This window comes from Fusarium odoratissimum, assembly GCF_000260195.1.
Source record: "Fusarium odoratissimum NRRL 54006 unplaced genomic scaffold supercont1.1, whole genome shotgun sequence".
Classification (NCBI taxonomy): Eukaryota; Fungi; Ascomycota; class Sordariomycetes; order Hypocreales; family Nectriaceae; genus Fusarium; species Fusarium odoratissimum.
The window spans coordinates 3,446,871-3,474,788 of NW_022158687.1; the positions used below are offsets into that span (position 1 = coordinate 3,446,871).

Here is a 27,918-nt window from a genome sequence, read left to right on the forward strand (position 1 = left end):
CAAGCCAGGATTGCCCAGGCCACACCACATGCAGAGTACGGTACACGGACATAACTCTTGCATGCGCCTGTGCAGATGAAGCCTTGAACCCTAATCGGTGTTTGCATTGTACTTGATCATCTGCTAAATTGAAGATGCAAGGCGGGCCGAAGAGAATACGGATTATGGCTGCTCGCAACAGACAAGTCTTATCCCTCTCCTCAGGTGCTCAGCAATATGCTGGCCAGTCTCTTTGAAATGTATTGCATAACAATACATATATGGGTATAAATACAGCCAACTAATCCTCGCGGAATCTCTGCCAAGCTAACCTAATCATCCATGCTATACGGATACCTTGCCCGGTATTGCGCCTCATTAACAGGGTTAGGTATTCCACAGAGCTTGGGCATGGTAACAGCTTCTATAGTGCTTCCAGAATTGCTGGATACTAGGGGTCTAGCCAAGCGAGTAAAGGAGAAACGCGAAAAAGAAATTCTCGTTAGTAGGTAGTAGCCGACTTGAGATGATGGGCATATGTATGTGATATTTCTATATCCATGAGATTGAGAGTATGGAGTAACCATGTCTGTGTGAAGTTTATACAAGGTAAAGCTTTGAAGCTTGAGATTGGCCAAGATCTGTCGTTCGACGGGCGATGCGCCGCTAATGCACCTGCTTCCAGCTCCAAGGAGGCTCTAGCTGGAGCTACTATTCTTCCGTTTAGCTGATTGCTCGATTGATGCGTTATGCTAGGAACCAAAATGGGAATGATACAACCATCAACTCCAATTTTCAAAACTTTGAAGGCCGACTGCTTGTTTGTTCGCATCCGACCTTGAGCGTCTCATCAAACAGCCTTTTCAATAAGCGAGACTCCTTTGCACCTGCCTCTGCCAACTGCTCTGCTGGGCAAATACCTCGCCTCCATTTCGTTTACATACCCGTCCGTCTGTTGCATAAGTTCTACAAGTAGAGTAAAGCAGGTCGCTCACTGGACCAAGTTCGCGCGGCGCTTGTTTGTCGAGTATCGATCATCCCGTATGGGCATCGGCCTACAAAGCCCGGCCCGTCTCCACTAGAACTTTTCAATTTACTGGGACCCGGCGGCCAACACCAACACCACCACCACGGTCACCACTCCCACCACTACCACTACCACGCGGCAACCGGGCAGGGGGCGATCCAGTTATTCTGTTGTATAGTATTGTACTGTACAGTATAGTATCTTCGATGCTTGACGACGACGACGAAGGGACAGGACGAGCCAACTCTATTTCCCGTTTGCCCCCGATCTTGGAGCTCAGCCTCTGAGCCTCGCTTCCGATCCCGCCTCTTGGACCCCTGGGTCTTGCGATCTTCCTCTTCGCTGTGCTGTTGTCGCTGCTGCTCCTCCTCCTCCAGCGCGTCACCTGTTGATGGTCTTGGCCCTGTCCATCATCGCGACTCTTGCTTTGCTCTCAGTGGCAGTTGCATCGCCGTCGCATCGTGTCGCGACCCCTGGTCCTGGGTTCTGCCCCTCTTGCACGCCTTTGCTCCCCCTGCCACGCCCTGGCTTTGGCTCCTCTTGATCTTCCTTGCCCAGCGCCAGCACTTCGACTTCCTCCGTGACCCAGGGTCGCGTCCCCCTGGTCGCCTGTCCTTCTTCCTGACTTTGCTTTGAGGCTCCATAAAAATTTCTAATTAAAAAACAACATGGCTCAAGAAGACCATGGGCAGAGTCACGGTGACTCTCCCAATAATCCTACAATTTCTACTCCGACATCGACGTCTCCTTCTCTAGCTCCCATAGTTACATCTGTCACCGCTCCTCCAGCTTCCAACACGAGTGCTGGACCTCTCAACACTGCTGCTGCCGAGACGACACTCCCGCCCATCACCGAGCTTGCTCCAGTGCCGTTCACGGCTGCGGACCGCCCGACCGCCTCGACGACCGCTCTAGTTCCCACCTCTACACCCGCCGCATCCTCCGAATCCGAACCATTCGCCGTCTCTTCTTCCGTGCCGACACTCACGCCAGCCTCGGCTCCTGCTGCTCCTGCCGCTCCGCCCGCGGTTCCTCAGCAGAACGGCGACAGCAGGGCCCCCGAGGCTGCTTCGACACCCACGTCCAACTCGGAAATGTCCAACCAGCATCCAGGACTACCTCATGGTCAGCATGTGAGCTATCCGGGCTCCTCGATGCCTTATGCGTCCTCGGCAGGCCCATCAGCCGCCCAATATGCCCCTTATCCTGTAGTCACGAGTCAAGCAACGGAGCCATACAGACCGAGTCCTATGCCTGTCAGTATGCCGCTGCCTAGCATGAGGACAATCGAAAACCCACATGGGCCTCCGGTGTCGAATCCGCAGGGCATGCCAATGAACATGCATATGGCGCCCACGTCAGGCGGTGTGCCATTCTATAGCCACCAAGGCATGCCAATGACAAGCTACGGTCTTCCCGATTCTATGGCTCGTTATGCTATTCCTCACGATCCGCGGCTTCTGGGCCATAGGGGACCGAAGAAGGTGTGTTGAAGCTTGGTTAGGGGTCTCGTTCCGACAGGCCATAGCTAGCCAAGGGTTTGGCAAGATTGAAGCTGACTGTGACCTGTAGGAGATTAAACGTCGGACAAAAACAGGCTGTCTGACTTGCAGAAAACGTCGTATCAAGGTGAGCTATGATTTCATACTTATCTCCCCTTGTGCAGCTCGTGACCTTGAAACACGAGATGGGACGCGACGAATCAAGAAGATGACTTGGGAAGAAGGCGGGCTTCAGATACGTGTCGCAGGTGGTGAGCTTAAAGCAGGTTATCCAAAACCCTGTGCTGCATCAAGCTTGCAGCTTCTCGCACACTTGCTCGTTTGCCAGGAGGCCACAGAAACGAGCAAGACTCACGTTCACGTAGCACTCATCGCCCCAGATTCTCCCAAGTAATGCTTGTATCGCGATCGCCCAATCCCAACCTCAGAGCGCTCCAGTAAATGGACTGCCTTGGAGTCTAAGCTCCTCGAGGTTTTGGGAGCTCTGCTTAGCTTGTCATTGGTCACAGCTACCGTGCATCTCCTAGGCAGCTGCACAAACCCCCTCTCTACTTTTTGGTGGAGATAGCACCCCGCCCAACACAGCTCTAACATCTCCCAGTGCGACGAAACACACCCGACTTGCAACAACTGTAAAAAGTCGAAGCGCGAGTGTCTCGGTTACGACCCCATTTTCAGACAACAAGCGGGTGGACAATCATCTTCTAATATCCAGCCCGCGCCCAGCCAAAGAACTCCCCCCACAGTTCCAAGCTCTGTGCCTTCAACTGTCCCCTCGTCGATAGCGCCCAACCCTGCCCTTACCGCTCGACCTACGAACTCATACGGCAGCCAGCCGTCTATGCTCCCAAGCTCGTACGCAACAGCTCACGCGACAACAGCAAGCCCTAACCCGTCCATTACCTCGCTTAGCTACGACTCGAGTTTTTCCAACGTTGCATCTCCTCCTGTCAAATCTGAGTCGACATACGAGTATCCGCCCGCAATCGACCCAGCCCTTCAAGGATTCTCGTCAACCTCAAACGCAGAAAGCTCTAGAGCGGTTGAACAAAGGCCTCTTGCTGACAACAACCAACATCTTAGAGGTGGCGCCCCCTACTATTGATTTCACCCTTGTTCGTCGTTTGCTGCGCTGCTGTTGAGAACATCTGCTTACGCGCGTTTCTGACAGCCAACAAAATGAAGATTGATGAAATTATCGATCTCCTGGGCACAGTTCCTACGTCCCAGAACATAGCCCACACTGAGGGGACTCACAATGAAATCACCAAGGTGTATCATGAAATGTACGCACCTGGGCTTGCCTCTTTCTTCGAATCCGGGTGGTACCACTTTACAGAAAATGGATCACCTTCGTTTCCTAGAAGCCAGCGTCTCGTCGAATTAATGGCATCTTTTCTCAAGGCTTTGGAGGCTGTAAAGGTCAACGATCAAACCCAGATGGCTTACTCTGGTATTCTTGAGACGCGCCTTGTGTGGGAGCTTGCGCGAGCAGCATACGACACTCCCACTGCAGCTTCTGCTATCAGTACCACAACACTGCCGCACGATGGTGATGCGAAAGAGACCCAAAACCGTGTCCGAGTTGTTGAGGCACTTTTGTGTGGAGACTATCTATCAGTCAACCCACTCTGCCCACCAATGCAAGACCCTGACAGTTACCGAACTCGACAATTTGATTTCTGGTACAGCCTGGCTGAGTTCGTGCGTACGCGGGAGGATCCCAATGGTCCATCTGCCGCCAAGTCTAGGGAGGAAATGCTTTCGAGAATGCGCTATCTACTTGATGGTCGTGAGAACCGTGATGTTCTCTACTCGATTGCAGTTGTTCGAGAACTTGCTCCCCACTTCGATTCTCCTTACGGCAACGCTGCTCCTCAACATGCCGACGAGAGTGACCCCAAGAACAGACTCTCAGTTGCATCCAAGTTCATTTACGATGAGTCTCAGGTCACAGGTGGAACTACCAACGTCGTGCGACGTCTATGCGACATTGCATACAGAGCCTTCGTCAATCCAGGTGTTAATATTGCTCGGAGACCTTGATCTGATTTTGTTGGTGTTTTCGGGGTTGGTTCCAAATTCCATCTTTCACAATTCGGCCATAGCCATAATTTCCTTTGTCAGTAACACAATATGACCTTTTGGTCGTTCTTCACATTTCCTAACAAAAGCACTGTTCATCACTACAAAGCGGGATGTCGTTCGTTGCATCTTCTGGGGCATGGCGAGGGGTTTATTAAAAGTCTATTATTGTTCGTTTTGGTCTGTTTGCGGCGTTTTCTTCCCCAAGGGGACAGTGAGGCATTGTCTTTTTTTTTCTTTATTCCCCCTTTGTTCATAACGGCCTACATCATTCGATCTTGGTCGCGGCGTTTGCAAAAACAATGGCCCCTATGGTCTAAATGTATACCTTAATGCTCCTGCGGCTCGGCAGTGAGGGAGAAGAAGAGATATAGATTTCGGCATCAAGGGATCGGTAGAGACCTGACACGGAGTGGATCATATAGGAAACAAAGGATACCAATAAGCTAGCATGGGTCTTCCATAGCGGCATGCTCTGTTTTGCCCGGTTTGATATTCGATATAAGGCATTCAACTTGGCGCGGCGAGGGCATAAGGTTCAGCTTGATTGGTCTTGGTGAAAGGCGGCCATACGAGAGCCCTTTTTTGTATGACTGGGATCTCGTCAAAACGGGCCATTGTCTTGTTCATCTAGGAGAAGTCATGGCGCTTAGCATATAATAATGGTTACAATAATTAAATATTACTTATTATATCAACCAGCAGGTGCTGAAACACTAATTAATCTGTAGTTGTCAGTGGAAAATACGGAAGAGCCTTGAGATGATCCTCTTCCATCCAACTTGATTCATTTGTAACTCTCTACTGGGTTGCTTTGCACATCGAGCGGCATCATAAAACAAGGTACGGTAGCTATAGATGCGATTTACTATTGTCGTTACATATAAAAGGTCAACAACTTGTCGAATTTGTGTAAGAATTTACTTAATTAACACACTTAAAGTCTACCTGTGGTATCTTTCACCCAGTATAGTAACCCAGGTGCCTTGCTTATCGTTCGATTATACTTCTATTTGTGGACGTGCCGTAACCTCCACTTCCTGGCGGCATCTAATGCAACTGCCTGTAAGACACTAGCCGCGTGTAGGGACCTTTGTAAATCGGCGAGTACGGCAACAATAGCCCCCTTTTTGAGGCATCGCCGTCGTGAGTCACTGAAGTTGTCATATCGGCAGGTACATTTGATTTAAATACCAACGAAGCTGGAAACCTCTCACTTTCTGGACTGACGAACTAAGCCTATGTTACACTATTTCTGACTTGGTATTCTTGTTTGAAACATCACAAACAAACTTGCTATCTACTTCAAGGAGCACCCACCATGGCCAGCACAAGAAAGTTAACAGCAACTTCCTCAACATGCGAGGAGCCGGGAGCAAAAATACTCGAAACGCAACGTCTCATCCTCCGTCGATTCTATCCGTCCGATGCAGAAGTCATGTCTCAAGCCGCTGACAACAAGTCTGTCTCCAAAAACATGCGCGATGGTTTCCCATCCCCTTACACACTGGCCCATGCAGAGTCTTTTATCAACAACGTAGCCAACAACTTTGACGGTGCTGGTCAACACTGCGGCATCTTTGTCAAGGCCAACACCACAGAGAACCCTTCGTCGGAACCGGTCTTTGTAGGCACTATAGGCATGATGGCCAAGAACGACGTCTATTTCCGCACATGGGAGATGGGCTACTGGTTGGCTGAGACAGCCTGGGGAAAAGGCTATGCAACTGAAGCTGCCAAGGCGCTCATACGATGGTGTTTCGAAACATGGCCTGAGTTAAACAGGATTGAGGCGTGTGCAAATGGGGGCAATAAAGCAAGCCAGAATGTACTAAGGAAGTCTGGGCTCGTTGAAGAAGGCACTAGGAGAGGTGCTGTTTGCAAGAATGGGGAAATACTAGACGAGGTTCTGTTCGGTCTGTTGAGGAGCGAACTATAGCTGAATAGGAGTTAAGGAAGATGCAGACCTGACACTGAAGACATTATACTTATAATGCAGAGTCGTTTATCATATCAATCAGGACGCTTGTTCAACTTGATATTAGTTATACAATATTGGCGCATTTAATGGGGTCAGCATATAGGCGTTGTTTGGGTTAGGCATGCGAAGTTTCATCTCTGAGATTTAAAAAAGAAATAAAAAAATAAAATAAAAAAAATACAGAGAAGCAAGACCAACTTCACTTATGGCTCCAAGATTGTGTAACGAACACCTTATGGCTATTATGCACGTCTTGCTGGATGTGCCACCAAGTTTACTCAGTCTTCGCCTCGCAGTCAAGATTAACTCATAGAAAATGCCTTGTATTAGTTACTGTTCTCACTTATTCAGAAATTGTTAGCTGAGGCGAATCCAGAATTCCTCGTCTTGGGCCTGATGAATAGATGACGGCTTTGATTCTTAGCGGGAAGTTGCAGCGATAAGCTCGGGTTATTCAAAAAGTGAAAGTTTTATTTCATAAGAAGAATACAAAGTCTCAATACATATTATCGAAACGCCTTGAACCATACAAGATAGAACCCAGTAAAAGTTTGCAGCATGACTTTTCTCAATTACAGCAACTCGGCCGAGTGATGTGATGCAATTGGCGACAGATGTTGCTCGCGGAGTAGAAAAATCAACGAGTAATGGTTGATTTCTGATTGGCTAATCTTCCCGCAAGAATAATAGTCCGGCCCACCACCCAGAGCAAAGCTCCCAGGTTTCGACACAGATCCCCGGACCGCGGGAGATGACGGCCACTATCACGAAGGCGAATTCCCCTCCATCAACCTGCCATTGACCTCGAGCCAGAGGCCCTCTCGGGAGACTCTACACATCTCGTCTCACTAACGGCCGTTCCCTCTCTGCTCTTCACACAATGGCTTCCCTCCGACTCGCCAGCCGAGGCGCCAAGAGCCTGTGCATGCGGCCAGCAACATTCGCTGCCCGCCCTTTCTCGACGACCTGCCTGCGAAAGTACGCCGCCGCTGTCGAGCCCGTCGGCACCAGACTTGTCCCCGTTGACGAAGACTTCTCATCCGCCCAAGATGCCTACGGCCTCTCCAAGCCCCGAAAAGCCGGTACCCGAAAGTCGCGCGAGAACTCCGTCCAGGACCGAAAGGTTCGACATTATACCGTCAACTTTGGTCCTCAGCATCCCGCTGCCCACGGCGTGTTGCGTTTGATTCTCGAGCTCAATGGTGAAGAGATCGTCCGAGCCGACCCCCACGTCGGTCTGCTGCACCGAGGTACTGAGAAGTTGATCGAGTACAAGACATATCTCCAGGCTCTGCCTTACTTTGATCGACTTGATTACGTCTCTATGATGACCAACGAGCAATGCTTCTCTCTTGCTGTTGAGAAGCTTCTCAACGTCGAAATCCCTGAGCGAGCCAAGTTTATCCGAACTCTGTTTGGCGAGATCACCCGTATTCTTAACCACCTGATGTCTGTTCTCTCACACGCTATGGATGTTGGTGCTTTGACGCCTTTCCTGTGGGGTTTCGAAGAGCGTGAGAAGCTCATGGTAGGTGGATCATGAGGAGTTGAAGAAAATCAGCAATTGACATGTTCCAGGAATTCTACGAGCGTGTTTCCGGCGCCCGTCTCCACGCTGCTTACGTTCGGCCCGGTGGTGTTCATCAGGATATCCCCGTTGGCCTTCTCGACGATATTTACCAGTGGGCTACCCAATTCGGCGACCGAATCGACGAGACCGAGGAGATGTTGACTGATAACCGTATCTGGATTGAGCGATTGAGGGGTGTTGGTGTTGTTCCCGCCACTGAGGCCCTGAACCTTTCCTTCACTGGTGTTATGCTTCGAGGTTCTGGTGTTCCTTTCGATGTCCGAAAGAACCAGCCCTATGATGCCTACGACCAGGTTGAGTTCGACGTTCCCGTTGGAACTAACGGTGACTGCTACGACCGATACCTTTGCCGAATGGAGGAGTTTCGACAGTCTCTCCGCATTATCCACCAGTGCCTCAACAAGATGCCCGCAGGCCCCGTCCGTGTTGAGGACTACAAGGTCTCTCCTCCTCCTCGATCCGCCATGAAGGAGAACATGGAGGCTCTTATTCACCACTTCTTGCTCTACACCAAGGGCTACGCCGTTCCTCCTGGTGAGACCTACTCTGCCATCGAGGCCCCTAAGGGTGAGATGGGTGTGTACGTCGTTTCTGATGGTAGCGAGCGACCATACCGATGCCACATTCGCGCTCCTGGTTTTGCCCACTTGGGTGGCTTCGATCACGTCTCCAAGGGTCACTTGCTGGCTGATGCTGTAGCGGTTATTGGTACTATGGATCTGGTGTTCGGTAAGTTTGCTCCCTTTCGTTTACTGAGAAATTATGCTAATACAATCGTAGGTGAGGTCGATAGGTAAAGCATTTTCGAAAAGAAAGAAGGTTAGAATGGGTTTCTTTTGTTTGTAATCATAGCTGATAGGGAGACCACGGTAAATACTCCCACAAACGTCGTGTGCTCGAGCGAGAAGCTATGTAGAGGTGATGCGTGTTCTGAAATAGCAATGAATCATCTTATTTCCATTATTCTTGGGTGTGATTATGTACAGTTCTAATGTTACAGACAAAAGTACATGCTTTGAGAGTTTGAGGGTTTGTCTGGCCAGAAGTCTACAATAGCTTAGTACCAGTGCCAGAAGCCTGCTCCATAAAGAAATTCTTCAGGGGGCCGAGAGCATTGACAGCCCGAAGACCAACTGAACGAAGCGGCACAAGAGGGCCACTCTCGACAGAGTAGAGTTTATGAAGCTTATCGCAAACGTTAAGAATAACGTGATTGGCGGCATAGCGCTCGCTGTTGTAAGGCTCGAGAGACAGCTGAGTGCCAAGGTCCTGGCCATGAGAGACAGCATACTCAATGGTTTTGGCTAGGCTCTGGGCATCTCCCTGACCCTGATTCAAGCCTTGACCAGCCAAGGGGTGAATAGTGTGCGCCGCATCGCCGACAAGTGCGACACGTTCGCCAGTGTATGTATCGGCATGGCGCAACTTCAGAGGGAAAGATGCGATGCTCCCCTCCTGAACTCCAACAACAGTCTGTGGAAGCGAGTCCGCATCAACGTGTGTGTGCTGTAAGCGCCATGATAGCTCCTCTGCCTGGTTATTGTCCTGCGTGTGCATGAAACCAATGTCGACGGGGCTCAAACGGAAGGCGGCGTTGACCATAGCGATGAAGTCCTTGGGGCTCAGACTCTTGAGCAAGGCGGCCTTCTCAGGTGTAGTAGACCAGACCAACGTAGCGTATTTGCCAGGCATAGGGAGCATTGCAACTGGACCCGTAGGCAAGAATCGCTGGTACGCAATCTTGTTGAACTGGCCGCCCCAGCCCTCACCTTCAAGCTCGAGCGTTGCGACAACGCCATGTCTACCATAGTCCCATCCGCGGCTGTTGATACCGGCGAATGTGCGTACTGGACTGTTTGCCCCATCCGCGCCAACAAGAAGTCGTGCTGCCAGTGACTGGCCACTCGAGAGCTGCACGACTGGCCATTCGCTCAGATCCAATTCTTCGGTCTCCTTGCCCAGGTCAATACTCTCCACTTTCGTATTGTCAAAGACGTCCACTCCGCCGAGTTCTTGTAATCTCTTGAGCAGGCCGGATGTCAAGTTCAGATTTTCAGCCATGTAGGCAATTGTCTTGTCTCCAGTCGTACTGGGTGGCCAGTCGAACTCTATGCGGGCACCTGTCACTCCATCCCAAACCTGCATCTCCTGGTAGTCCTGCACACGTTCACGCTGTAGATGTCGCCATGCGCCGATTTTGTCGAGGTATTGAGCCGACGCAGGGGTAAGAGAACTGCATCGGTTGGAGAATTGGGTCAAGGGGAGTGAGAACGACTTGGTTTTGGAAAGGTCCTGGGCTTCGATGAGGGCGACTCGGAGACCAGCGGTTAGAGGATTAGCCCCTACTGTCTGTTAGCTATTTGCCGATTGAGCGGGCAAGAAAAACTCACGAAGAGCTGTCAGTAAGCTCAGACCTGCTGGCCCACCACCAACACATACAACATCATAGATATTGTCCTGTGTCGAAGTGGAAGCCCGGCGCAGCTGATACTGATATTGTCGTACACAGCTCCGGCAGACGAAGCCGGGCTTTCCCAGCACAGATTTTCGAGCCAGCATTGGTATTTGATATCAATTGATCCCCTAGATTCGAAGAGCTAAGCACAACCCCTTTGTCAAAGTATGACTTGGAGCTCCAAATCTTCGACAAATCGTCCCTCAATCGTTCGATAGCTCGCGGGACAAAAGTGGCGCTCTGTGTGGCTGATAGCACCTGTGGCGGTGCTGCACTTACATGGGTGGAAGATCCAGCGGGTCAAGTGACAGGGGAGTGCCTCTGTACCACGAGCTTGATTTGAGTTGCCACAGACAACCGCGCTACTGAGTTTATCATTGCGTCAAGGGTCTCACCCGTGCCCGTCATCAACAATTCGCCTGTCAACCCAGAGACAAGCCCTTTTCACACGATCCATTCCCCCACTGCGACTAAAATTTGCTCCTTTTTGCAGTTTGTTCTTGTGAAGACGAAACTTGATCAATTTTCTCTTGTCTTCATCGTCACCTAAAGCCATCGTGGAAGATCAGGAGTGTTGCGTGGCCCTTCTTTGTTGTTCTCCTCCCACCTACATCAAGCTCTAGCTCAAGGCATAGGCGGTCTCGTAACTGCGGCCTGAACACCATCCCGCATCGTCATCCTCGTTTATGCTCCCAAACTCTTTTCGCTTATCGCGCACTTCCTTGATCGCGACTGCCGCCATGGCCGACATGGAGGACTACCTCGAAGAAGGTTTTGACCCACGTTCGGTCACTATCCCGCGTCTGCGATCGATTCTCGTCACGCATAATGTTGAGTACCCCGCGACTGCCAAAAAGGCCCAGCTCGTCGAGCTGGTTGAAGATCATGTACTGGCTCAGGCGCCAAAGCTGCGGGCTCAGCGCGCCCGAGCTAAGAGATCAAGCATGGGAATCGTGAATGCCGGCAGTCCGGAAGATAACGGTACCTGGGACGACTACGATCTCCCACCTCCGTCGACTACCAAGAGGCGTTCGAAGTCTCCTCGAAAGTCGTCGGCACGTGTTAAGGCTGAGGATGATGTCCTAGCGACTCCTGCGCCCAGGAGTCCTACCAAACGCAGCACACGGTCAGTAAGCCGTGCGCTTTCTCACGCTGACGACCACGACAACTACGATGCCCCTCGTTCCATTCGCCAACCGAGGAGAACAGTCACGCCACAGATCAAAGACGAACCACAAGAAGAAGAAACAATCCTGCCCGACCACGAAGAAAGCGTGTTCACTCACGACAACCCTTTTCAGAGTGGCAGTTCGCCTGCTCAACATAAAACCCCAACTAATCGCCGCCGTACAACTGCCGGCGACTCTATCAGAAGTGTAAAGTCATCGTCCCGGCGCAGGATAGACGGCTACAAGGACGATTATGAAGAAGATGTTGAGCCTACTCCCAGATACCGCGAGCCGACTCCGGATTTACTGGAACCTGGCGAGGAGTTCACCCCCAACGAGCAATTAGAGTTGGAGCAAGCTGCAAGTCGGGGTGAAATGGAGATTGAGCCTCGCAAGCCTTCTCAACAGGTGTCTCGAAGAGGTGGTTTTAAGGCGCCTCTCTTTGTCCTCTTGATGTCTCTTTTCGGAGCTTATCTTGCGTGGTATCGTCAAGAGAAAATCGCGGTCGGCTATTGCGAAGTCGGTGGTCAAGCAAAGTCACTTATTTCACCAGACATTCCTGTTCCCGACGCTCTTGTTCCTTTCATTGAGCCTCAGTGCGAGCCTTGCCCTTCGCACGCATACTGTTACCAGGACTTTTCGGTTCGTTGCGAGAATGGATTCATTCTCAAGCCGCACCCATTGTCCCTCGGTGGGCTAGTGCCACTTCCACCTACTTGTGAGCCGGATGGCGAGAAAGCGCGCCGCGTCAAAGCTGTAGCTGACAGAGCTATTGAAGAGCTCAGAGATCGCCGAGCTCAGTATGAGTGCGGAGAGCTTGTTGGTGAGGATGGCAAGAAAGAGGATTCTCCTGCGATGGCTGAACACGAGCTTAAGGCGACCGTGAGCCGCAAGAGGTCCAAGAGACTCAATGAGGAGGAGTTTGATGAACTGTGGGCTGCCGCCATTGGCGAGGTCGCAGCTAGAGATGAGGTCGAGATCATTGAGACAGCACCGTAAGTTCTTTCTCTCTTTACAACCCAGGACTTTCATGACCGATCTGGCGACAATTTCATTGCTCCAACTGTTTCTGACTATTGACTAACCAGATCCACCATTGACCCTACAGATCGTCCAATTCCTCCGATCTTTCAGACAGATGGCTATCGTCCTCGTCTCTCGCTCGCCTTCCGTACACCTGCACGATCAAACGATCAATCCGACTCGGCCTGGCAAGATATCGATTCCCAGCTGGACTTTTGAGCGTTTTAATTCTCGTTATTTTCTACTTGCGAGCCCGATATCGGAAGCATGTAGCTACAACTGCTCAAATTCCTACTCTCGTCGACCTAGTACTGGGTAGACTTGCCAATCAGAAGGAGCTAGGTGAAGAAGGCATCGATGATCCTTGGCTGTTTTTACCGAACCTGAGAGATGACGTCCTCCGGGCTATTCACTCATTGTCTGAGCGAGAACGCATCTGGCAGCGGGTTCGAGCTGTTGTAGAACAAAACAGCAATGTTCGAACCAGTCAGCGCGAAGGAAGAAGCGGCGAGGTAGGCCGCGCTTGGGAGTGGATTGGCCCTGTTGCGGGTGACGGTGCAAGGAGGCGACGGAGCGGCCGGGTATCACTCGGTCCTAACTCTCAATTAGAGTCGCCAGAGCCAACAAAGGCAACCCCTGAAGTAAAAAAGTGGGAGGAATCGAGACCGATCTACTAATATTCACGTTAAATATTTCCCGTCAAGTTTCCTGCTTTACGCATTTCTTAATCACTATTTCCTAAATGTTTGATGAAAAGGGGTGGTTTTCTTGGACAAAGATATTAGGAAGCATAGAGCATATGCCTTTGGAATTGGCGTTGGAGGTTGCTGGTCTTTTCCATGTATGATTAATCATGTGTAGATGCACGATAGTTTCAGAACAACCCATATTCATCAAAGAGCCTCGAGTAATGATGAAGCATTATGACCAAATGGGACGATTTGCGACAGACTGCAAAAATGTACGGCGGGCATTTGTTGAAATGATTCACTAAGAAAGACGAAGTCGTTGTGCTGAAATGTTTTGTTTTGGACATTTGCTATACGCCGAGAATAGGCGATATCGGAGATCCCGACCTTTTCCGACGAGCAATTTACAAGCTCCGACAAACCCAATTGAACACAATCGACCCAAAAATTCCCAAGATCTCACGGGTAACAGCTTTCCGACAATGAAGTAACTAGGGTCTTGATTGATTCGGCTAATGCACAGGTGTTGTTATGACACAGAAGGGGTACAAAGAAAAACCGTGGAATCTAGGGACCGAGACTCTAGCGGCGGCGTGTAATTATCTATTGGGCCTTGGAGGCAACGATCTCTGGGGGAAAGTGTTAGTAATGCCATTGATTGGCAATAATTGGCTACACGTACTCTCAACATCAGCAACACTCTGCTGGAGGATCTGCTGAAGGACCTTGGGGTTCTCAAGCTCCTTCTGGACCTTAGCGATAACGGACTGAGCGAGCTCCTTCTGCTGTCGCTGCTTGACCTGGCCTTCGTATCGGACCCAAGAGTCAAGGACGGCCTTAGCCTCAGCAGCAAGAGCAGTCTTCTGCTCCAACTCGAAAGCCTCAGCCTCAAGCTTGGCGGTCTCCTACAAACACAACCATAATCAGCCATATTTCCAGCTACCATCTAATGAACACTTTGGAATTACCTTTGAAACCTCGAAAAGGTTCTTGGTGATCTCAACAACGCTGCCCATCTGCTTGACGTCCTCAATGCGGCCCTTGACGGCCTCGGTGTGGTCGGCACGGGCGCTGTTGAGGATGTTCTTGATCTTGTTGTTCTGCGCCTCAGCCCACTCCTTGTAGGCGGGGCCACCGTACTTGATCAAGGCACCCCAGACGGAGAGAAGGGAGATGGCGATGATGGTCTCCTCGTTCATGACGTAGTACTCGCTGGAGATGGCGTAGATGGAAAGACCAGCGGCGGAGCTCAGGATAGCGCTCTTGCTGAGCAGACTGTTACCGGGAAGAGCGTCGATGATGCTCTGGGCCTTCTTCTTGGGGTCCTCGGCGGGAACATTGCTGTTGTATCGCGCGGCGGCAACAGAGATGGCAGGGGCAGCTCGGCGGGCGAGGACGGGTCGGAGGAGGGGAGCGCCTACATATAGGGAGTCAGCAGGGGTCGGCGGCGCGCCAATTGAGTTCGAATTGGGTTCGGTTCGAGGGATTCGAGATTTCTTCACATACCGACGGCGCTTCGTGCCAAGCGTGACGCCATTGTGAGATGGTTCGTGATGGGGGTATCCGGGGCTTGTCGTTGATCGGAGAGCTGGAAGTGAGGTTGAGGTTTTATCGCGCTAGTTCGGCAACAATCAAGATCACGTGACCTGGACACATCAGATTTAGATCTGGAGCCGACATTTTGCCGTTGGCTCATGAGTGGATATGATTGGTCAAATTTTCAACGATCAAAGAAAGATTTCGATATTTTGCTTTCATGAACTTGAATGAAGTAAGTTTTTCTCAAAGTAGAGACTTTGACTTTTTAAAAAAGGAAAAAGTGACAGTTCATTTTATTGCGCAAATTACGTTAAACGGAATCATCATACGCCTCTAGCAAACCCACGATGCCCAAAGCGGCCTCTGCAGAGCGCCTCAAGCGCAAGAGGTCTTCTTCAACTCATGAGAAGTCCACCACTGAGCGACGAAAGAGAGCATCGTCAACATCCAGCAATGAATCTGAAGATGCCAGCGCCAAAATTCTATCAATGGAAGAAGGGATTCTAGAGTCACGGAAGAACTATAACGACCTCACCATTTTGCTCAGTACTGCAAATGATTTTAAGAATGGGGGCCAGGAGAGCATGCTCTCTACAGTTGTCTTGTGCCGAATCTTTATCCGATTACTCACTCAAGGCTCCTTGATCGCCAAGAAGACTCTATCTGAGAAAGACCTTTTTATTGTGGGATGGCTGAAGGAGCGATTTGCCGAGTTCAAGAAAATTCTGGTTACTATTCTACGGGATGAAGAGTTGGCGACCCCAGCATTGACCTTATGCATGAAAACACTCAAGGCAGAGGGCGAGTTCCTTTATGACAAGGACGAGTACACATTCCCTCGAGCTTTTCTTCGAGAGATTGTTTCCTCATTATTCGAGAGCGAAAATGAGGATGTGATCAAGGCATATGTGGAAGAGTATGTGGAGCAATACGACGATATCCGCTACTTTACCTTCAACGCAGTCAAGTAAGTCGCCTCTGATTCTTTTCCCACGGTAACTCAGGGGGCTCTCAACTGACCATCACTTAGACACATTGTGGAGAAACAAGAAGGCAATGCTTCGCCAGAGCTCTTTGATCGATGCTTTGCGCTCTTGTCAGCTTTGGACGGTGTCCCTGAATCTGTCGATCAACTTGAAGATTTCTTCGTTCCCAAGCCAAAGAAGAAGACACATAATCTACGCAACGTCAATCAGCACAAGAAACAAGCTCAGGAGGCATGGCTCTCTCTCATGACCCTTGTTGAGGAAAAGGACCAGCGAAAGCAAATTCTCAACGTCATCTCGACCGTGATTGCTCCCTGGTTCACAAAACCTGAGTTACTTTCGGACTTTTTGACAAATTGCTACGATTCGGGAGGTTCAATGTCTCTTTTGGCTCTGTCCGGTGTCTTTTACTTGATTTCGGAACGCAACCTCGACTATCCCTCATTCTACACCAAGCTCTACTCTCTCCTCGATCGCGACATTCTTCACTCCAAGCATCGATCCCGATTCTTCCGTCTTCTAGACACATTTCTTGCTTCGACACATCTACCAGCAGCCATGGTGGCCAGCTTCATCAAGCGCCTTGCTCGTCTTGCGCTCAATGCACCCCCTGGAGCTATCGTATTCGTGACTCCTTGGATCTACAACCTGCTCAAGCGTCACCCAACATGTACATTCATGATTCATCGAGAGGTTCAAGATCCAGAGGTGAAGAAGCAAATTGAGGAGCACGGTGTCGATGATCCTTTCCTCTCCGAAGAGACGGACCCTATGCAAACAGATGCGATAGAAAGCTGCCTGTGGGAGCTTGTTCAACTTCAATCGCATTATCATCCTAATGTTGCAACTATCACCAAGATCATCTCGGAGCAGTTCACGAAGCAGTCTTACAACATCGAAGATTTCCTCGACCACTCATATGCCACTGTAAGCCCCCATTCCTTCGGCAATATATGTAGGGCACTTTGCTAACAGTCACATAGCTCCTCGAAGCCGAGATGACAAAGGATGTAAAGAAGGCGCCTGTTATTGAGTTCCACATCCCCAAAAAGGTCTTCACACCAAATGACGGGGAGGCTGACGCCGAACCAGATAGCTTACTAGTTAAATTGTGGGACTTTGGCAACTGAAGTTGATTGAGGATTATTTTTTGATACCATGCACATGTTGTTCTGGCGGAGACTGGTTCCATAGGGGAAGAACATGTAACTCAGTACTACTTTGGTATATATCAGCAGAATATATACTGATAATAATAGAAATTTAGACCTGACATATCAGAAATAACATACCTCTAAAGTTATGAATATCTAAAGAGAGAAGTAATGCCGAAGCCACACATAAAGCAACCGAGACTTGGAGCCAAGCAAGCTGAAGACTAGGTGACAATTTCCTAACTTGTAGTGTGAAATATGCAAAAAGATAACATCCGATCCTGTGCATGGTCGGTCCTATCGACGCGGGCCTGATTCGAACAGACGCCTCCGAAGAGAATAGATTTCTAGTCTATCGCATTAGACCACTCTGCCACCGCGCCTTCGCTGAGGATTGGTTCCGGTGAAAATTATTCAGCATCAGTAGGACGTCTGCTCAGATGTATGCCTTACCTTTCGTAGTCGCAGTGTTTGTCCCTTCTCTATAAACATTGAGTTGAATTGCCCCTATGTCAACTCAGGATTGGTGAGGACTGGCTCTTTGGGATCACTTTAGGTGCATGTATGTGGCTCTATAGGCAGGTAGGTAGACATTTACTTACATGAAGCGAACCTCAAGGCGCTGCTTATTTTGATGGTACACATCCATTTGATGTGCCGGCCAGAGTCAAATGGCATGTAGCACATCCATTGATGCTGTAGATGGAAATAAAGATATCGTAGTTTAGTCGCATCACTTGCATAGGTACGTTCAGACCAATACTGACCACAGAACAAGTCGACGCTTCAAGTAGTTCAATGACTACTTACCTACCCAGTACCTTACTAACCTCCATATCTATCACTGAAAACCTGAAGCGAGTCACCCCAAACTGTGGGGATCGGTTGCTATTTACAGCAAGTGCATCGCCATAGGTTGCTGGTCAGCCTGTGTCTGTTTGCAGCCCTGTTGAATCGCCGCTAAAGTTAGCATGTGTTTACTGTGAATACATCACGTGGGCAGCAATTGTGGCCATCGGCCGTTTACCACGACCAATATTATACAGGACAAAGTGTAAGCGATGAGAAGTCCATTTAGAAAAACCCGTTCATATCTTAACTCTAAAAAATAAGGTGATTCTTGGCCTGCTCTCGGCCTCCACTATCTCAAGGTTGTCTATTAGTGGAAACTACACTAAAATATATCCCTGTCAACCATTGATAGCTGACATCATTACCTCTTCATTTGCAGCTCCAAGCGAGAAATCCCACACTGCACCTCTGGCGTTGGTGGTCTTCCTCTCCTCCTCAGCCTTCTTCTCTTCTCACCCGTCTCAAAAACGCTCGTTCGCCCATTGAAGGTATACGCAATGTCGAGCAATCGTTTTGCCGACCTGGCAAGCACTAGCAAAGCGACTCCTCCTGCTTCGATCTCCAATCAACTCCAGGCTCCTGAGTCGTCAAATAACTCCAACGCATCCAAGGCTAGGAAGAGGAAGGGCCATCGCGGCGGCAGGAAGAAGCGAACGCGCAGAAAGAGTTTTGCGGCATTGGATGATGATGATCACGACGAGGATCGCGAAGCAACGGGAGAAGGGTTCTTCAATCTTCCGAGAGCCAACTTGAGCAATACCAGTATAGATAGTGAAGCATTGTTGGATCATCGGTAAGCTAGACTGGCCGGGACAAATATTGAGGGCAATTTCCTAACAAAAACTTCTAGGGACCATCAACCATTGCGTCCCCGCCGAGCATCAACGACGCCAGCTGCCAGCGGCATACCAGTCTCACCTTACTCAGGTTCAGCCAGCAACCGTCTACGATCGATACCAGCTGTCTCTGCCGAGGAAGAGCATCCTGACCATACACCGTGGGACGAAAACGCACCATTGCTCGGCGAATCAGTGACTTCCGGTTACGGCGCAAGTGACGCAAGATCAAACCAAACGAGAAGTCGTCGCGCGTCTATCAAGTCTTCAACGACGCGCCTAGGAACTTCGTCTGGCGCAAGAGATAACTACGATGTCAACGCCCCTCCATCCATGCCAGGCTCGCCTACTTTTGGTACCGCGGACCGTATAGAACTAAGCTTGGGGGATGTTATGATTCGGGATGGGCTTGGCGCAAGTCGCGACGACTCTCCGCATCGCATGATGGGTGACATCGACATCCTCTCCGACATGGAGGGCATGGGTGACAATCGCCCTGATATGGGCCGGCGAATGACAACCGGAGCTGAGCAGGACGTTTGCTTTCCTGCTCCTGGTATGTCAGAGCTCGGAGATGACGATACACAATCGCAGGCTCATGAGCACCGACAGTATCGCACGCGCCGCCGCCGTGGTCAATGGCCTGACTTATCTGTACTGGAGGAGTGGAGTCACATGGAAAAGGAGGACCGAACGGAGGAGCGCCGTGTAAAGAGAATCACAGAACCGCAGCTCATCAATGGCCGCTTGCGCCCTGTGCGTAAGGGATGGTACCAGACGGACGAGGAGTCCCCATATCGTTTCACATATTTCAACGAGGAGTTCCAGAGCACAATTCACAGTCAGACTATCTCTGAGCTGGTTCAGCCTGGTGGTGGCTTCCGGGAACTTTTTGTTCCAGATCCTCGGGTGCTATCCGACGACGAATCAGATGAAGACGACATGGAACCTACAGCTCTTCCAACGGGCTTGCGCCATCACAGCACCGCTACAGAGGGTAACTCCAAAGTTCACACGCGCCAGCCATCACTATCGACAGTTCATGATCACCACGACTTGCGCGAAGGGACTACGTCGCCGCTCAAGGATCCTCTCGCACATGTTGCTTCAAGAAGCGAATCTGGACGTGCTACACCTACTGGACGGAAGTCTGCCGATGAAAGTGTTCACGTTTCTCAGAACACTGCAGGCGAACCAAAGGAAAGGACTGTCAGGTACGGAGAAAGACCAGTCTGGTGGCTTGATGTCCTCTGCCCCACGGAGCCTGAGATGAAGGTCATATCTAAAGCTTTTGGCATTCACCCACTTACCGCAGAGGATATTATGCTTCAGGAGGCTCGCGAGAAGGTCGAGCTCTTCCGACATTATTACTTTGTTAACTACCGGTCGTTCGACCAAGACAATAACAGCGATAACTTTCTCGAGCCAGTTGATATGTATGTCGTGGTATTTCGCGAAGGCGTTCTCAGCTTTCACTTCTCCAAGACACCTCATCCCGCCAATGTCCGACGCCGGATCCGGCAACTGAAAGATTACCTCATTCTTTCTTCAGATTGGATCTCATACGCTATTATCGACGACATTACCGACGTGTTTGCTCCCTTGATACAGAATATTGAGGACGAGGTTGACGAGATCGACGACGCCATCCTAAAGCTGCATTCGTCTGCTGATAAGCGACTTAACGAGACCTCCTCCAAGAATGATGATGCACTTACAAACTCAGATCCAGGCACAGATATGCTTCGGCGAGTGGGAGATTGCAGAAAGCGAGTTATGAGTCTATACAGGCTGCTAGGCAACAAGGCAGATGTAATCAAGGGATTTGCTAAGCGTTGCAATGAGCGGTGGGAAGTTGCGCCACGGTCTGAGATTGGCTTGTATCTCGGTGACATTCAAGACCATATCGTCACAATGACAGCTAACCTGGGCCACTATGAAAAGTAAGACTTCCCTCGACGATTGGAGCTACATTTTGCTAATATGTACAGGATACTGGCTCGATCTCACGGTAACTACCTCGCACAGATCAATATACGGATGAATGAGCGTCAAGAACAGACGGCAGATGTTCTCGGCAAGCTTACTGTTCTCGGTACGATTGTGCTCCCCATGAACATCATCACGGGTCTTTGGGGTATGAACGTATGGGTGCCAGGCCAGGAATACGAAGGAGACCTTACGTGGTTCTTCTGGATTACCGCTGGTCTGTTGTTCTTTGGCCTGGCATGCTATATGATCGCCAAGAGAGTGTATAACATTGTTTAAAACAAAACAAACTTCTTACTGCATACGAATATTTATATGGGGTAGACATTGGTGCCTTTTTTTGCACAATCTGATCCGCGGCACATGGCAAGGCACACAGCCAACTTGACCCTGCTGCTTCGTTCTCTTTGTCATCTTGGTGTTTGGAGAGTTGTTTTGGAAAATGGATGTCTATTTGCGACTCGCTTTTCTGCGAACACGTATACCTCTGGGCTGTTAGAAAGGGTGGGACTGCTAGGAAGGTTGTTCTACGGGCGTTGTTTATGGCTAGAGATTCGTACACAAAATTGTCATAAACCACTATTACCATACTTGTTTCTTCCCTAGAAATGTTTTTGCGGCACTAGATTCGGCCATTTTTGAGGCGTAGAACCAATTTGTAGTGTCATTCGTTTTCATGACAAACATGTATTGAAGTCTGTGCTTGCTTGGTGATCGTCTCAATTCAGATTCAATCTGTACCATTTTCAGGAGCCATAAAACTCTATCCTGTCTTACCGACCAGATACTCGTATTGAATATGTATAGTACTCATAGTCTGTTCAATTTCCAAATATCATCCATAAGTTCTCGCCATATTAACCATATTCAATCAGTATTACCAACATCTGAGGCAACCCACCCTATACTTGAACTGCGTTCTCGAGTAGCATTTGTTCTCATCGTATCAAGACCAAAAGCTACAAATAAGAAAGATGCATCCAGAACCCAATTACGTAGAGTTATAATTTGATCTCTCGTGCTTCTAGATTTACATGCATAGTACATGCAGACGTTGCCCTGCTTTCCGGTTATTGCCCAGAAATGGCTTCCTCCCTAACACTAAATTCATAACTGAGCCTGCACCCTAACGCCTTATACACCCAAATGCCGACCTTGGCCAGGATATGACGCGCCGTTGAAATGTTTGATAATGTGTAATGATCTGTGAAGTTTCCGATGACGCACACCTAAAACGTGCTGGAGAGAATGTGTCTACCTCCGCTGTCCAGCAAACGTAGCACGGAGAGCCAAAATTTGTTGCCTCTCTGCCTCAGGAAGCATGTCAATTTGGGACTGAGGAAGCTCCATAACTGCGCGCATCAAGGCATCGGGATCCTGCGCAGCTTGTGCGGGAGCCGCGACAGGAGCAGCAGCATAGGGCTGAGGTGGTGCCTGATAAGGCATGGCAGCGACAGGAGGAGTGTTACTCGCAACAGGGTAGTTAGGCATGGGCGCAGGAGGGAACGCGGCGGGGGGAGCTCCAGGCTCAACGACAGACTGGATGGCTTCGGGAGAAACGAGCCCCATGAGGAGAAGAGCCTGGAACACAGCGTAGGCCAGCTGAGGCGCTTGTTGGAGGAGTTCGGTGGCGCGCTGCGGTTCGCTGCTGGCAAGTGTCTTCATCTGGGAGAGAATATCGAGGAGTTGAGGAGGAGGGAGGGTTTCGAGCGTTCGTGAAATAGCATCAGCGCAAGAGACACCGTGAGGAAGCTCCTTTCCAGCAGGCAGAGGAGGAAGAGTGCTTGGCTGAGCACTGTAGCTGGGAACTGCGCCATTGGAGACGTGCGGGTTGTAGTTAGACATGCCTGGGTCCTTGTCGTCATCGCTACTCTTTTGGTCGTTACTAAAATCGACGCGAAGCTTTCGGCCCATGATCTCGAAATCGTTCAGGTTGCGCACAGCGGACGAGGCGGAATCTGCATGACTGAGTCAGAGAAATTAAGTCTTTGAGGGCTACTATCATCCATACCGGTATCTGGATAGTCTGCGAAGCCGAATCCTTTAGGTCGTCCAGTCTCGGGATCATACACAAGACGGAATCGCTCGACTTTGCCTGCGCTGCTGAAAATGTCGGTGATTTGCTCTTCGGTCAAGCCTGGAATAAGTGTGAGATGCGATGCGATGCGACTACCAACCATGGCAAATGTGGTCGAACTCACCATAGGGAATATTGCCGACAAAGACGACGCGAGAGGGTGGTCTTGTCGACATATTGAAGTTTCTGTGATGCGAGCGTATTTGGAAGAAGAAAGAGAACTACAAGAGTCAAAGAATCAAACAATTTTGGTCAAGGTCAATTTTCATGTATCACAAAGTGAAGATAAGAAGAGACGGCCCAAGATGTAATGCAATGCCAAAGTCTGGGAGAAGTTATTGAATTTCTCAGCCTTGCCAATGAACAAAGGTTAGGCTGATGGGCAAACCTAGAGCTTCGGTGGAGACGATCTGTTGGCCATTCAAAACACAGAGTCAGCAGGGTCTCTGTTCCAAACTTACAGGCCCCAGAAGCCCCGAGTCAAACCCGCCCTGGCCTAGTGCGCAAATAGAGGATACTAGACCCTGCAAAGCGCCCCCCCCCGGAGCTACGTTTTACAAGAGGACGTCAGCCGCAGTAGGAAAAAGGTGGCCTTTTTGGATTTGGGGAAAACAACTGGACAACTTGTACTGTAATTCTGTTCTCGCATTTGCTTGGTGTTTCTTTTTCTTTGAATTGTCCGGATCCTCGAGTGCCAGGTGCAGACCCGCAATCAATAGCGAGAAACTCCAGTCAATGCTGCCTCTCCTTTTTGATAGCTGATTCTTTTGTTACATTCTCGTTACTCTATCTCGCCATCAACCCTCTCCTTTTTGATTGGCGCCTCAGCTACGGATACCCTCGACTTACAACCACAACTGCGCTGGCTTTCTTTGTCGCAAGTAGATCATTATGCCACCGAAATCGAGATTCACAAGGCTCGATGCCTTTACCAAGACGGTCGATGAGGCAAGAATCCGAACGACAAGTGGTGGTATCGTCACTATCGTGTCGCTACTAGTGGTCTTGTTCCTGTCATGGGGTGAATGGGCAGAATATCGACGCATTGAAATACACCCGGAGCTCATTGTGGACAAGGGAAGAGGTAGGAAAGCCTTTGCTATTCCTAGGAATAAAGCGCAACTTCCGCTCGAATGCTGACATACTGTGGCTCACAGGAGAGCGCATGGAGATTCACTTAAATATCACATTCCCCAAGATGCCCTGCGAGCTCTTGACTCTTGACGTTATGGATGTATCTGGCGAACAGCAACACGGAGTCATGCACGGAGTGAACAAGGTCCGCCTCCAGCCTGCTGATCAAGGCGGCGCCGTTATCGATATTAAGTCTCTTGCCCTACACGACGAGTCCGCTGACCATCTCGATCCCTCATACTGTGGTGGCTGTTACGGCGCTCAGCCTCCTGCCAATGCTCGAAAGGCTGGGTGCTGCCAGACTTGCGACGAAGTCCGTGAAGCCTATGCGCAGTCCTCGTGGGCCTTTGGCCGTGGCGAGGGTGTTGAGCAGTGCGAGAGAGAACACTATGGCGAGAAGCTGGATGCCCAGCGCGAGGAGGGATGCCGTATCGAGGGTGGTCTGCGTGTGAACAAGGTCATTGGTAACTTCCACTTTGCTCCCGGCCGAAGCTTTAGCAGCGGTAACATGCACGTCCACGACTTGAAGAACTACTGGGATGTCCCTAAGGGCAAGTCGCACGACTTCACTCACTATATCCACTCTCTCCGCTTCGGACCTCAACTGCCCGACAACATTGCCAAGAAGGTTGGGACCAAGAGCTCGCTTTGGACCAACCACCACCAGAACCCCCTCGACAACACGCGCCAGGAGATCCACGACCCCAACTTCAACTTTATGTACTTCGTCAAGATCGTGCCTACCTCCTACCTTCCTCTCGGCTGGGATAGCAAGGGTATCAAGATTGCTGGTCTCTTGCAGGACGACAACGCTGGCCTTGGAGCCTATGGCTACTCTGAAGATGGCAGCGTTGAGACTCACCAGTACTCTGTGACTAGCCATAAGAGAAGTCTGGCGGGTGGTAACGATGCCGCTGAGGGCCACGCAGAGCGTCAGCACACCAGTGGTGGTATTCCTGGCGTATTCTTTTCCTACGTAAGTACATGTATCCTGACACGAAGCATATCTTGAAGCTAACATCTGTCTAGGATATCTCGCCCATGAAGGTCGTTAACCGTGAGGAGAAGGCCAAGACCTTCAGTGGTTTCCTGGCCGGACTTTGCGCCATCGTTGGTGGAACCCTGACTGTTGCTGCAGCTGTGGATCGAGGGCTGTTTGAGGGTGCGGCCCGTATCAAGAAGATGCGAACCAAGGACCAGTGAAGGGGAAATTAGCCCGTTTATGTCTACAATGCGAGATCAGCTCGGTTTGGCGGATGGGCTTTGACGGAGGTGTCCATTGGTGGGAGCAGTTGTATGTAGATATTGCAAAAGTCCAGTGCTATATGCGTTGGCGGGTAGGCGTTCTGGAATAGTTGGGATTTGAGCAGCGCTGTAAAGAACATGAGACTGCGAATTGAATATACTTGAGATTCATGCACGAAATGTTGATCGAGTTCATTTGAAGAATGGTTTGACGTAGAATGAACCGAAGGATGTCTCATGAGGCGGCTAAAAACCAAACTCGCTTCTATCCCTAGTTTCAACGGCCACTACGAGGGAGGATTGATTGAGATCTGCAAACTCACAAGCATGGGACATGGGGGAGTGTGGGAATTTCTTGAGCTTGTCTTTTGAATTTACTCCGTACTGCCAAGGGACCGTGGAAACCGTACCCATGGAGTCGATCTTTGCTGACTTTGTGCCTGACAAGAAGGACGAGCACGGAGATTAGTGATGAGATAGAGATGACTGTACGTAAGTATAAAGCGAATGGTTTTCGCTAATGGTTTGCTGCTCTATCTGACGCAAAGACTCAACCAGGGATCCATGATGTCGTCGTAGCGAGAAGCGGCAGTCAGAAAGGCGAATGTTGATCTCGAAGGGGGTGTCTGGTTGGTCTTTGATGCAAAGAAGCAACATTGTAACAAATGAGATACGGGCTGCTCTAACCACTTACATGTGGACGTTGTACGATGATATAACGTTCAAAACGCCAGCTTGACTAGTTCAAAGGGCTGCAGAGAGTACCAATGCACTGATTGGCTCTCTAGTTTAGCACAGTGATCATCTCAAAAACTCAATCTCAAATCAAGTCAACTTCGTATTGCTTTGGCCTGTTCATATCGACATATCGTCTTACAGTTGAGCCTCTTAAAGAGGTCAGTACAGTTATGAAACCCAACACCACTATAAATACTGACATGAGCAGTCATGGCAGTGGTGAAACGGTAGCCACATGCAGCAATGAGAATCGAGTTGTGATACGATTCCACTGTTAGCCTCCTGCGTCACTCACTGCAAGTGCCCTTGCATGTATGTTGTCTGCAGAAAGGTTCGTGATACGCAGATGACTTGGTTGTGACGTCTCCATCCAGCCAGTGGGTGGAGTTAAAATTATTTCATATTTGCGTACGCCTCATCTAAATACGCGTCAGATGTTGAGTCTACTGTTACTGATTGAGATTGAGGCTTGATTCATATGAGAGATAGACTAGATGAACACGCGTGCAATTTGCCTTGGTTCCAGTCCAGTCCTGGTTTGCCGAGTTGCTTCATTAGCGCGACACATGGGTTGCTAAAAAAAAAACACCCGTGGCGGAGAAATACTCGTGCCCAGGTACGAAAAGGTGGAGGCTTATTAACGAGTCGTCGACTCTCGTCTCTTGAATCTGGATCCATTTTGGATGGACAACAATCGTCGTCTAGACCATTTCAAATGGGTCATAGGGAGAAAATAGAGCATTCGGTAAAGGAATCCTGGTTTATTTAGTTGATGGGATCGCAATTGCAAAGGGGGCACTGAAGAGGCGCGGTCGACCCAGCCCGGGCTCGACTTGTAAACACCACGCTAAAAGGTCTTTGATTTGTTTCTACTGGGAGTCTGTGTGAGGCTGAGGATGACTTGGGATGACATTGGCGATACGCTAAGCATTGGAGGATATGTTGATATGTATGTAAATGTGGTTGTTGGCTTGTGATTATATTCGTTGATGGTGAGGGAGGGGATCATAATCCGTAACATCTGTATGGACGAGATGTAAGATTACGATGAAATATGAATCTCGTTCAACTATAGCACACCTCATGCACAAATGGACAAGTATAGCAAGTACCCCAGACCTAGCATTGTGGCTGCAACAGAATTGGTCCCTGGCTGGCACCAGAACCCGGAAGCGGCTTGAAGCTGGTGGGGTCTTGAAAGCCGGCCCCTGGCTGGTGTCTCATTGTTGCATTGCTTCTAGCATTGCTTTTTGTCTTGTTGTTTTGAAACCTTTGGAGGTGAAGATAAAGCAATAATTAAGGTATTCGACAACGGACTTTGTCAGACGCTAGGGACATTGAGTTTATCTACCAGATACATACTCTATCAAAGACACAGTCTGGCAGTACCTTGTGTCTACTATAGATTCCCTGCTCATGCAACTATAAACGTCCCTTATCATCATTGCTGCTGTGTTACCACGGTTGCTGGTCGTTTCCTCGAAAGCAGCGAGATTAAAGATGCATGTGGGCAACTTTAGCATGAGACTTAATAGCTGCCTTTCCGAGTAAAGTAAGGCAGCATCTGTCTAATTTACCGGACTCTTCAACGCAAACACGGACCATCCCTTGTTGGTGTATCTTACCTACCTCGAAGAGGGTTGTGTCTCCGTCTTGGGTGGGTTCGTTCCCGTCAAGACGAAAATGAAGCATTGCTCAATTCTAGATAGGCTTGCCTACTAGTTGTGGACTCAGAGTCAATAGTGAACGCCCCCTTTGGTCATGAGGTGGCCCGTCTTGGGCAAGTTTAGTTTCGGAGGAATTGAGTTGTGTACGTTAATAAAGCGGGGGAGAATATCAGATCAGTGTCATGGTGCCATCAAGACTG

General features: G+C 49.7%; 10 protein-coding genes and 1 non-coding gene across 14 annotated transcripts; 7 read left to right on the top strand and 4 right to left on the bottom strand.

Annotated features, from left to right (window-relative positions):
- Positions 1 to 1,083: 1,083 nt before the first annotated feature.
- FOIG_01212 (uncharacterized protein) lies at positions 1,084 to 5,334 on the top strand. Of its 2 annotated transcripts, XM_031197951.1 has the most exons (5): positions 1,084 to 2,490; positions 2,579 to 2,635; positions 3,110 to 3,363; positions 3,421 to 3,593; positions 3,680 to 5,334. In XM_031197951.1, the coding sequence occupies exons 1-5, from the start codon at positions 1,675 to 1,677 to the stop codon at positions 4,552 to 4,554; spliced, it is 2,175 nt and encodes a 724-aa protein (XP_031073718.1). In that variant the 5' UTR covers positions 1,084 to 1,674; the 3' UTR covers positions 4,555 to 5,334. The 2 variants fall into 2 exon arrangements, with proteins under 2 accessions (XP_031073718.1, XP_031073717.1); XM_031197950.1 differs by having other exon boundaries at positions 3,110 to 3,593.
- A 313-nt stretch (positions 5,335 to 5,647) lies between these two features.
- On the top strand, positions 5,648 to 6,818 carry FOIG_01213 (uncharacterized protein). The gene has a single exon (XM_031197952.1). It carries the CDS (start codon positions 5,915 to 5,917, stop codon positions 6,530 to 6,532), a length of 618 nt encoding a protein of 205 aa, XP_031073719.1. The 5' UTR covers positions 5,648 to 5,914; the 3' UTR covers positions 6,533 to 6,818.
- Positions 6,819 to 7,255: 437 nt separating this feature from the next.
- On the top strand, positions 7,256 to 10,822 carry FOIG_01214 (NADH-ubiquinone oxidoreductase 49 kDa subunit, mitochondrial). The gene is made up of 3 exons (XM_031197953.1): positions 7,256 to 8,102; positions 8,153 to 8,894; positions 8,946 to 10,822. Exons 1-3 carry the CDS (start codon positions 7,455 to 7,457, stop codon positions 8,960 to 8,962), a joined length of 1,407 nt encoding a protein of 468 aa, XP_031073720.1. The 5' UTR covers positions 7,256 to 7,454; the 3' UTR covers positions 8,963 to 10,822.
- On the bottom strand, positions 8,884 to 10,924 carry FOIG_01215 (ubiquinone biosynthesis monooxygenase Coq6). Its single transcript, XM_031197954.1, has 2 exons — positions 10,556 to 10,924; positions 8,884 to 10,507 (listed from the first exon to the last, which is right to left on the bottom strand). Exons 1-2 carry the CDS (start codon positions 10,722 to 10,724, stop codon positions 9,213 to 9,215), a joined length of 1,464 nt encoding a protein of 487 aa, XP_031073721.1. The 5' UTR covers positions 10,725 to 10,924; the 3' UTR covers positions 8,884 to 9,212.
- On the top strand, positions 10,856 to 13,847 carry FOIG_01216 (uncharacterized protein). 2 transcript variants are annotated; one of them, XM_031197956.1, is made up of 2 exons: positions 10,856 to 12,784; positions 12,878 to 13,847. In XM_031197956.1, the coding sequence occupies exons 1-2, from the start codon at positions 11,307 to 11,309 to the stop codon at positions 13,029 to 13,031; spliced, it is 1,632 nt and encodes a 543-aa protein (XP_031073723.1). In that variant the 5' UTR covers positions 10,856 to 11,306; the 3' UTR covers positions 13,032 to 13,847. The 2 variants fall into 2 exon arrangements, with proteins under 2 accessions (XP_031073723.1, XP_031073722.1); XM_031197955.1 differs by having other exon boundaries at positions 12,898 to 13,774.
- FOIG_01217 (F-type H+-transporting ATPase subunit B) lies at positions 12,722 to 15,245 on the bottom strand. Its single transcript, XM_031197957.1, has 4 exons — positions 15,008 to 15,245; positions 14,470 to 14,918; positions 14,184 to 14,406; positions 12,722 to 14,130 (listed from the first exon to the last, which is right to left on the bottom strand). The coding sequence occupies exons 1-4, from the start codon at positions 15,195 to 15,197 to the stop codon at positions 14,105 to 14,107; spliced, it is 888 nt and encodes a 295-aa protein (XP_031073724.1). The 5' UTR covers positions 15,198 to 15,245; the 3' UTR covers positions 12,722 to 14,104.
- Positions 15,234 to 17,325, top strand: FOIG_01218 (uncharacterized protein). The gene is made up of 3 exons (XM_031197958.1): positions 15,234 to 16,007; positions 16,071 to 16,953; positions 17,010 to 17,325. The coding sequence occupies exons 1-3, from the start codon at positions 15,388 to 15,390 to the stop codon at positions 17,154 to 17,156; spliced, it is 1,650 nt and encodes a 549-aa protein (XP_031073725.1). The 5' UTR covers positions 15,234 to 15,387; the 3' UTR covers positions 17,157 to 17,325.
- Positions 17,326 to 17,481: 156 nt separating this feature from the next.
- Positions 17,482 to 17,563, bottom strand: FOIG_01219. Its single transcript has one exon. It is a non-coding gene; the product is annotated as a tRNA-Ser (tRNA).
- Positions 17,564 to 18,292: 729 nt separating this feature from the next.
- Positions 18,293 to 21,578, top strand: FOIG_01220 (uncharacterized protein). Its single transcript, XM_031197959.1, has 3 exons — positions 18,293 to 18,825; positions 18,883 to 20,811; positions 20,860 to 21,578. The coding sequence occupies exons 1-3, from the start codon at positions 18,530 to 18,532 to the stop codon at positions 21,134 to 21,136; spliced, it is 2,502 nt and encodes an 833-aa protein (XP_031073726.1). The 5' UTR covers positions 18,293 to 18,529; the 3' UTR covers positions 21,137 to 21,578.
- FOIG_01221 (uncharacterized protein) lies at positions 21,564 to 23,349 on the bottom strand. Its single transcript, XM_031197960.1, has 3 exons — positions 23,059 to 23,349; positions 22,869 to 22,994; positions 21,564 to 22,815 (listed from the first exon to the last, which is right to left on the bottom strand). Exons 1-3 carry the CDS (start codon positions 23,108 to 23,110, stop codon positions 22,112 to 22,114), a joined length of 882 nt encoding a protein of 293 aa, XP_031073727.1. The 5' UTR covers positions 23,111 to 23,349; the 3' UTR covers positions 21,564 to 22,111.
- A 147-nt stretch (positions 23,350 to 23,496) lies between these two features.
- Positions 23,497 to 25,515, top strand: FOIG_01222 (uncharacterized protein). 2 transcript variants are annotated; one of them, XM_031197961.1, is made up of 3 exons: positions 23,497 to 24,018; positions 24,092 to 25,044; positions 25,098 to 25,515. In XM_031197961.1, the coding sequence occupies exons 1-3, from the start codon at positions 23,826 to 23,828 to the stop codon at positions 25,269 to 25,271; spliced, it is 1,320 nt and encodes a 439-aa protein (XP_031073728.1). In that variant the 5' UTR covers positions 23,497 to 23,825; the 3' UTR covers positions 25,272 to 25,515. The 2 variants fall into 2 exon arrangements, with proteins under 2 accessions (XP_031073728.1, XP_031073729.1); XM_031197962.1 differs by having other exon boundaries at positions 23,669 to 25,044; positions 25,098 to 25,502.
- Positions 25,516 to 27,918: the final 2,403 nt, after the last annotated feature.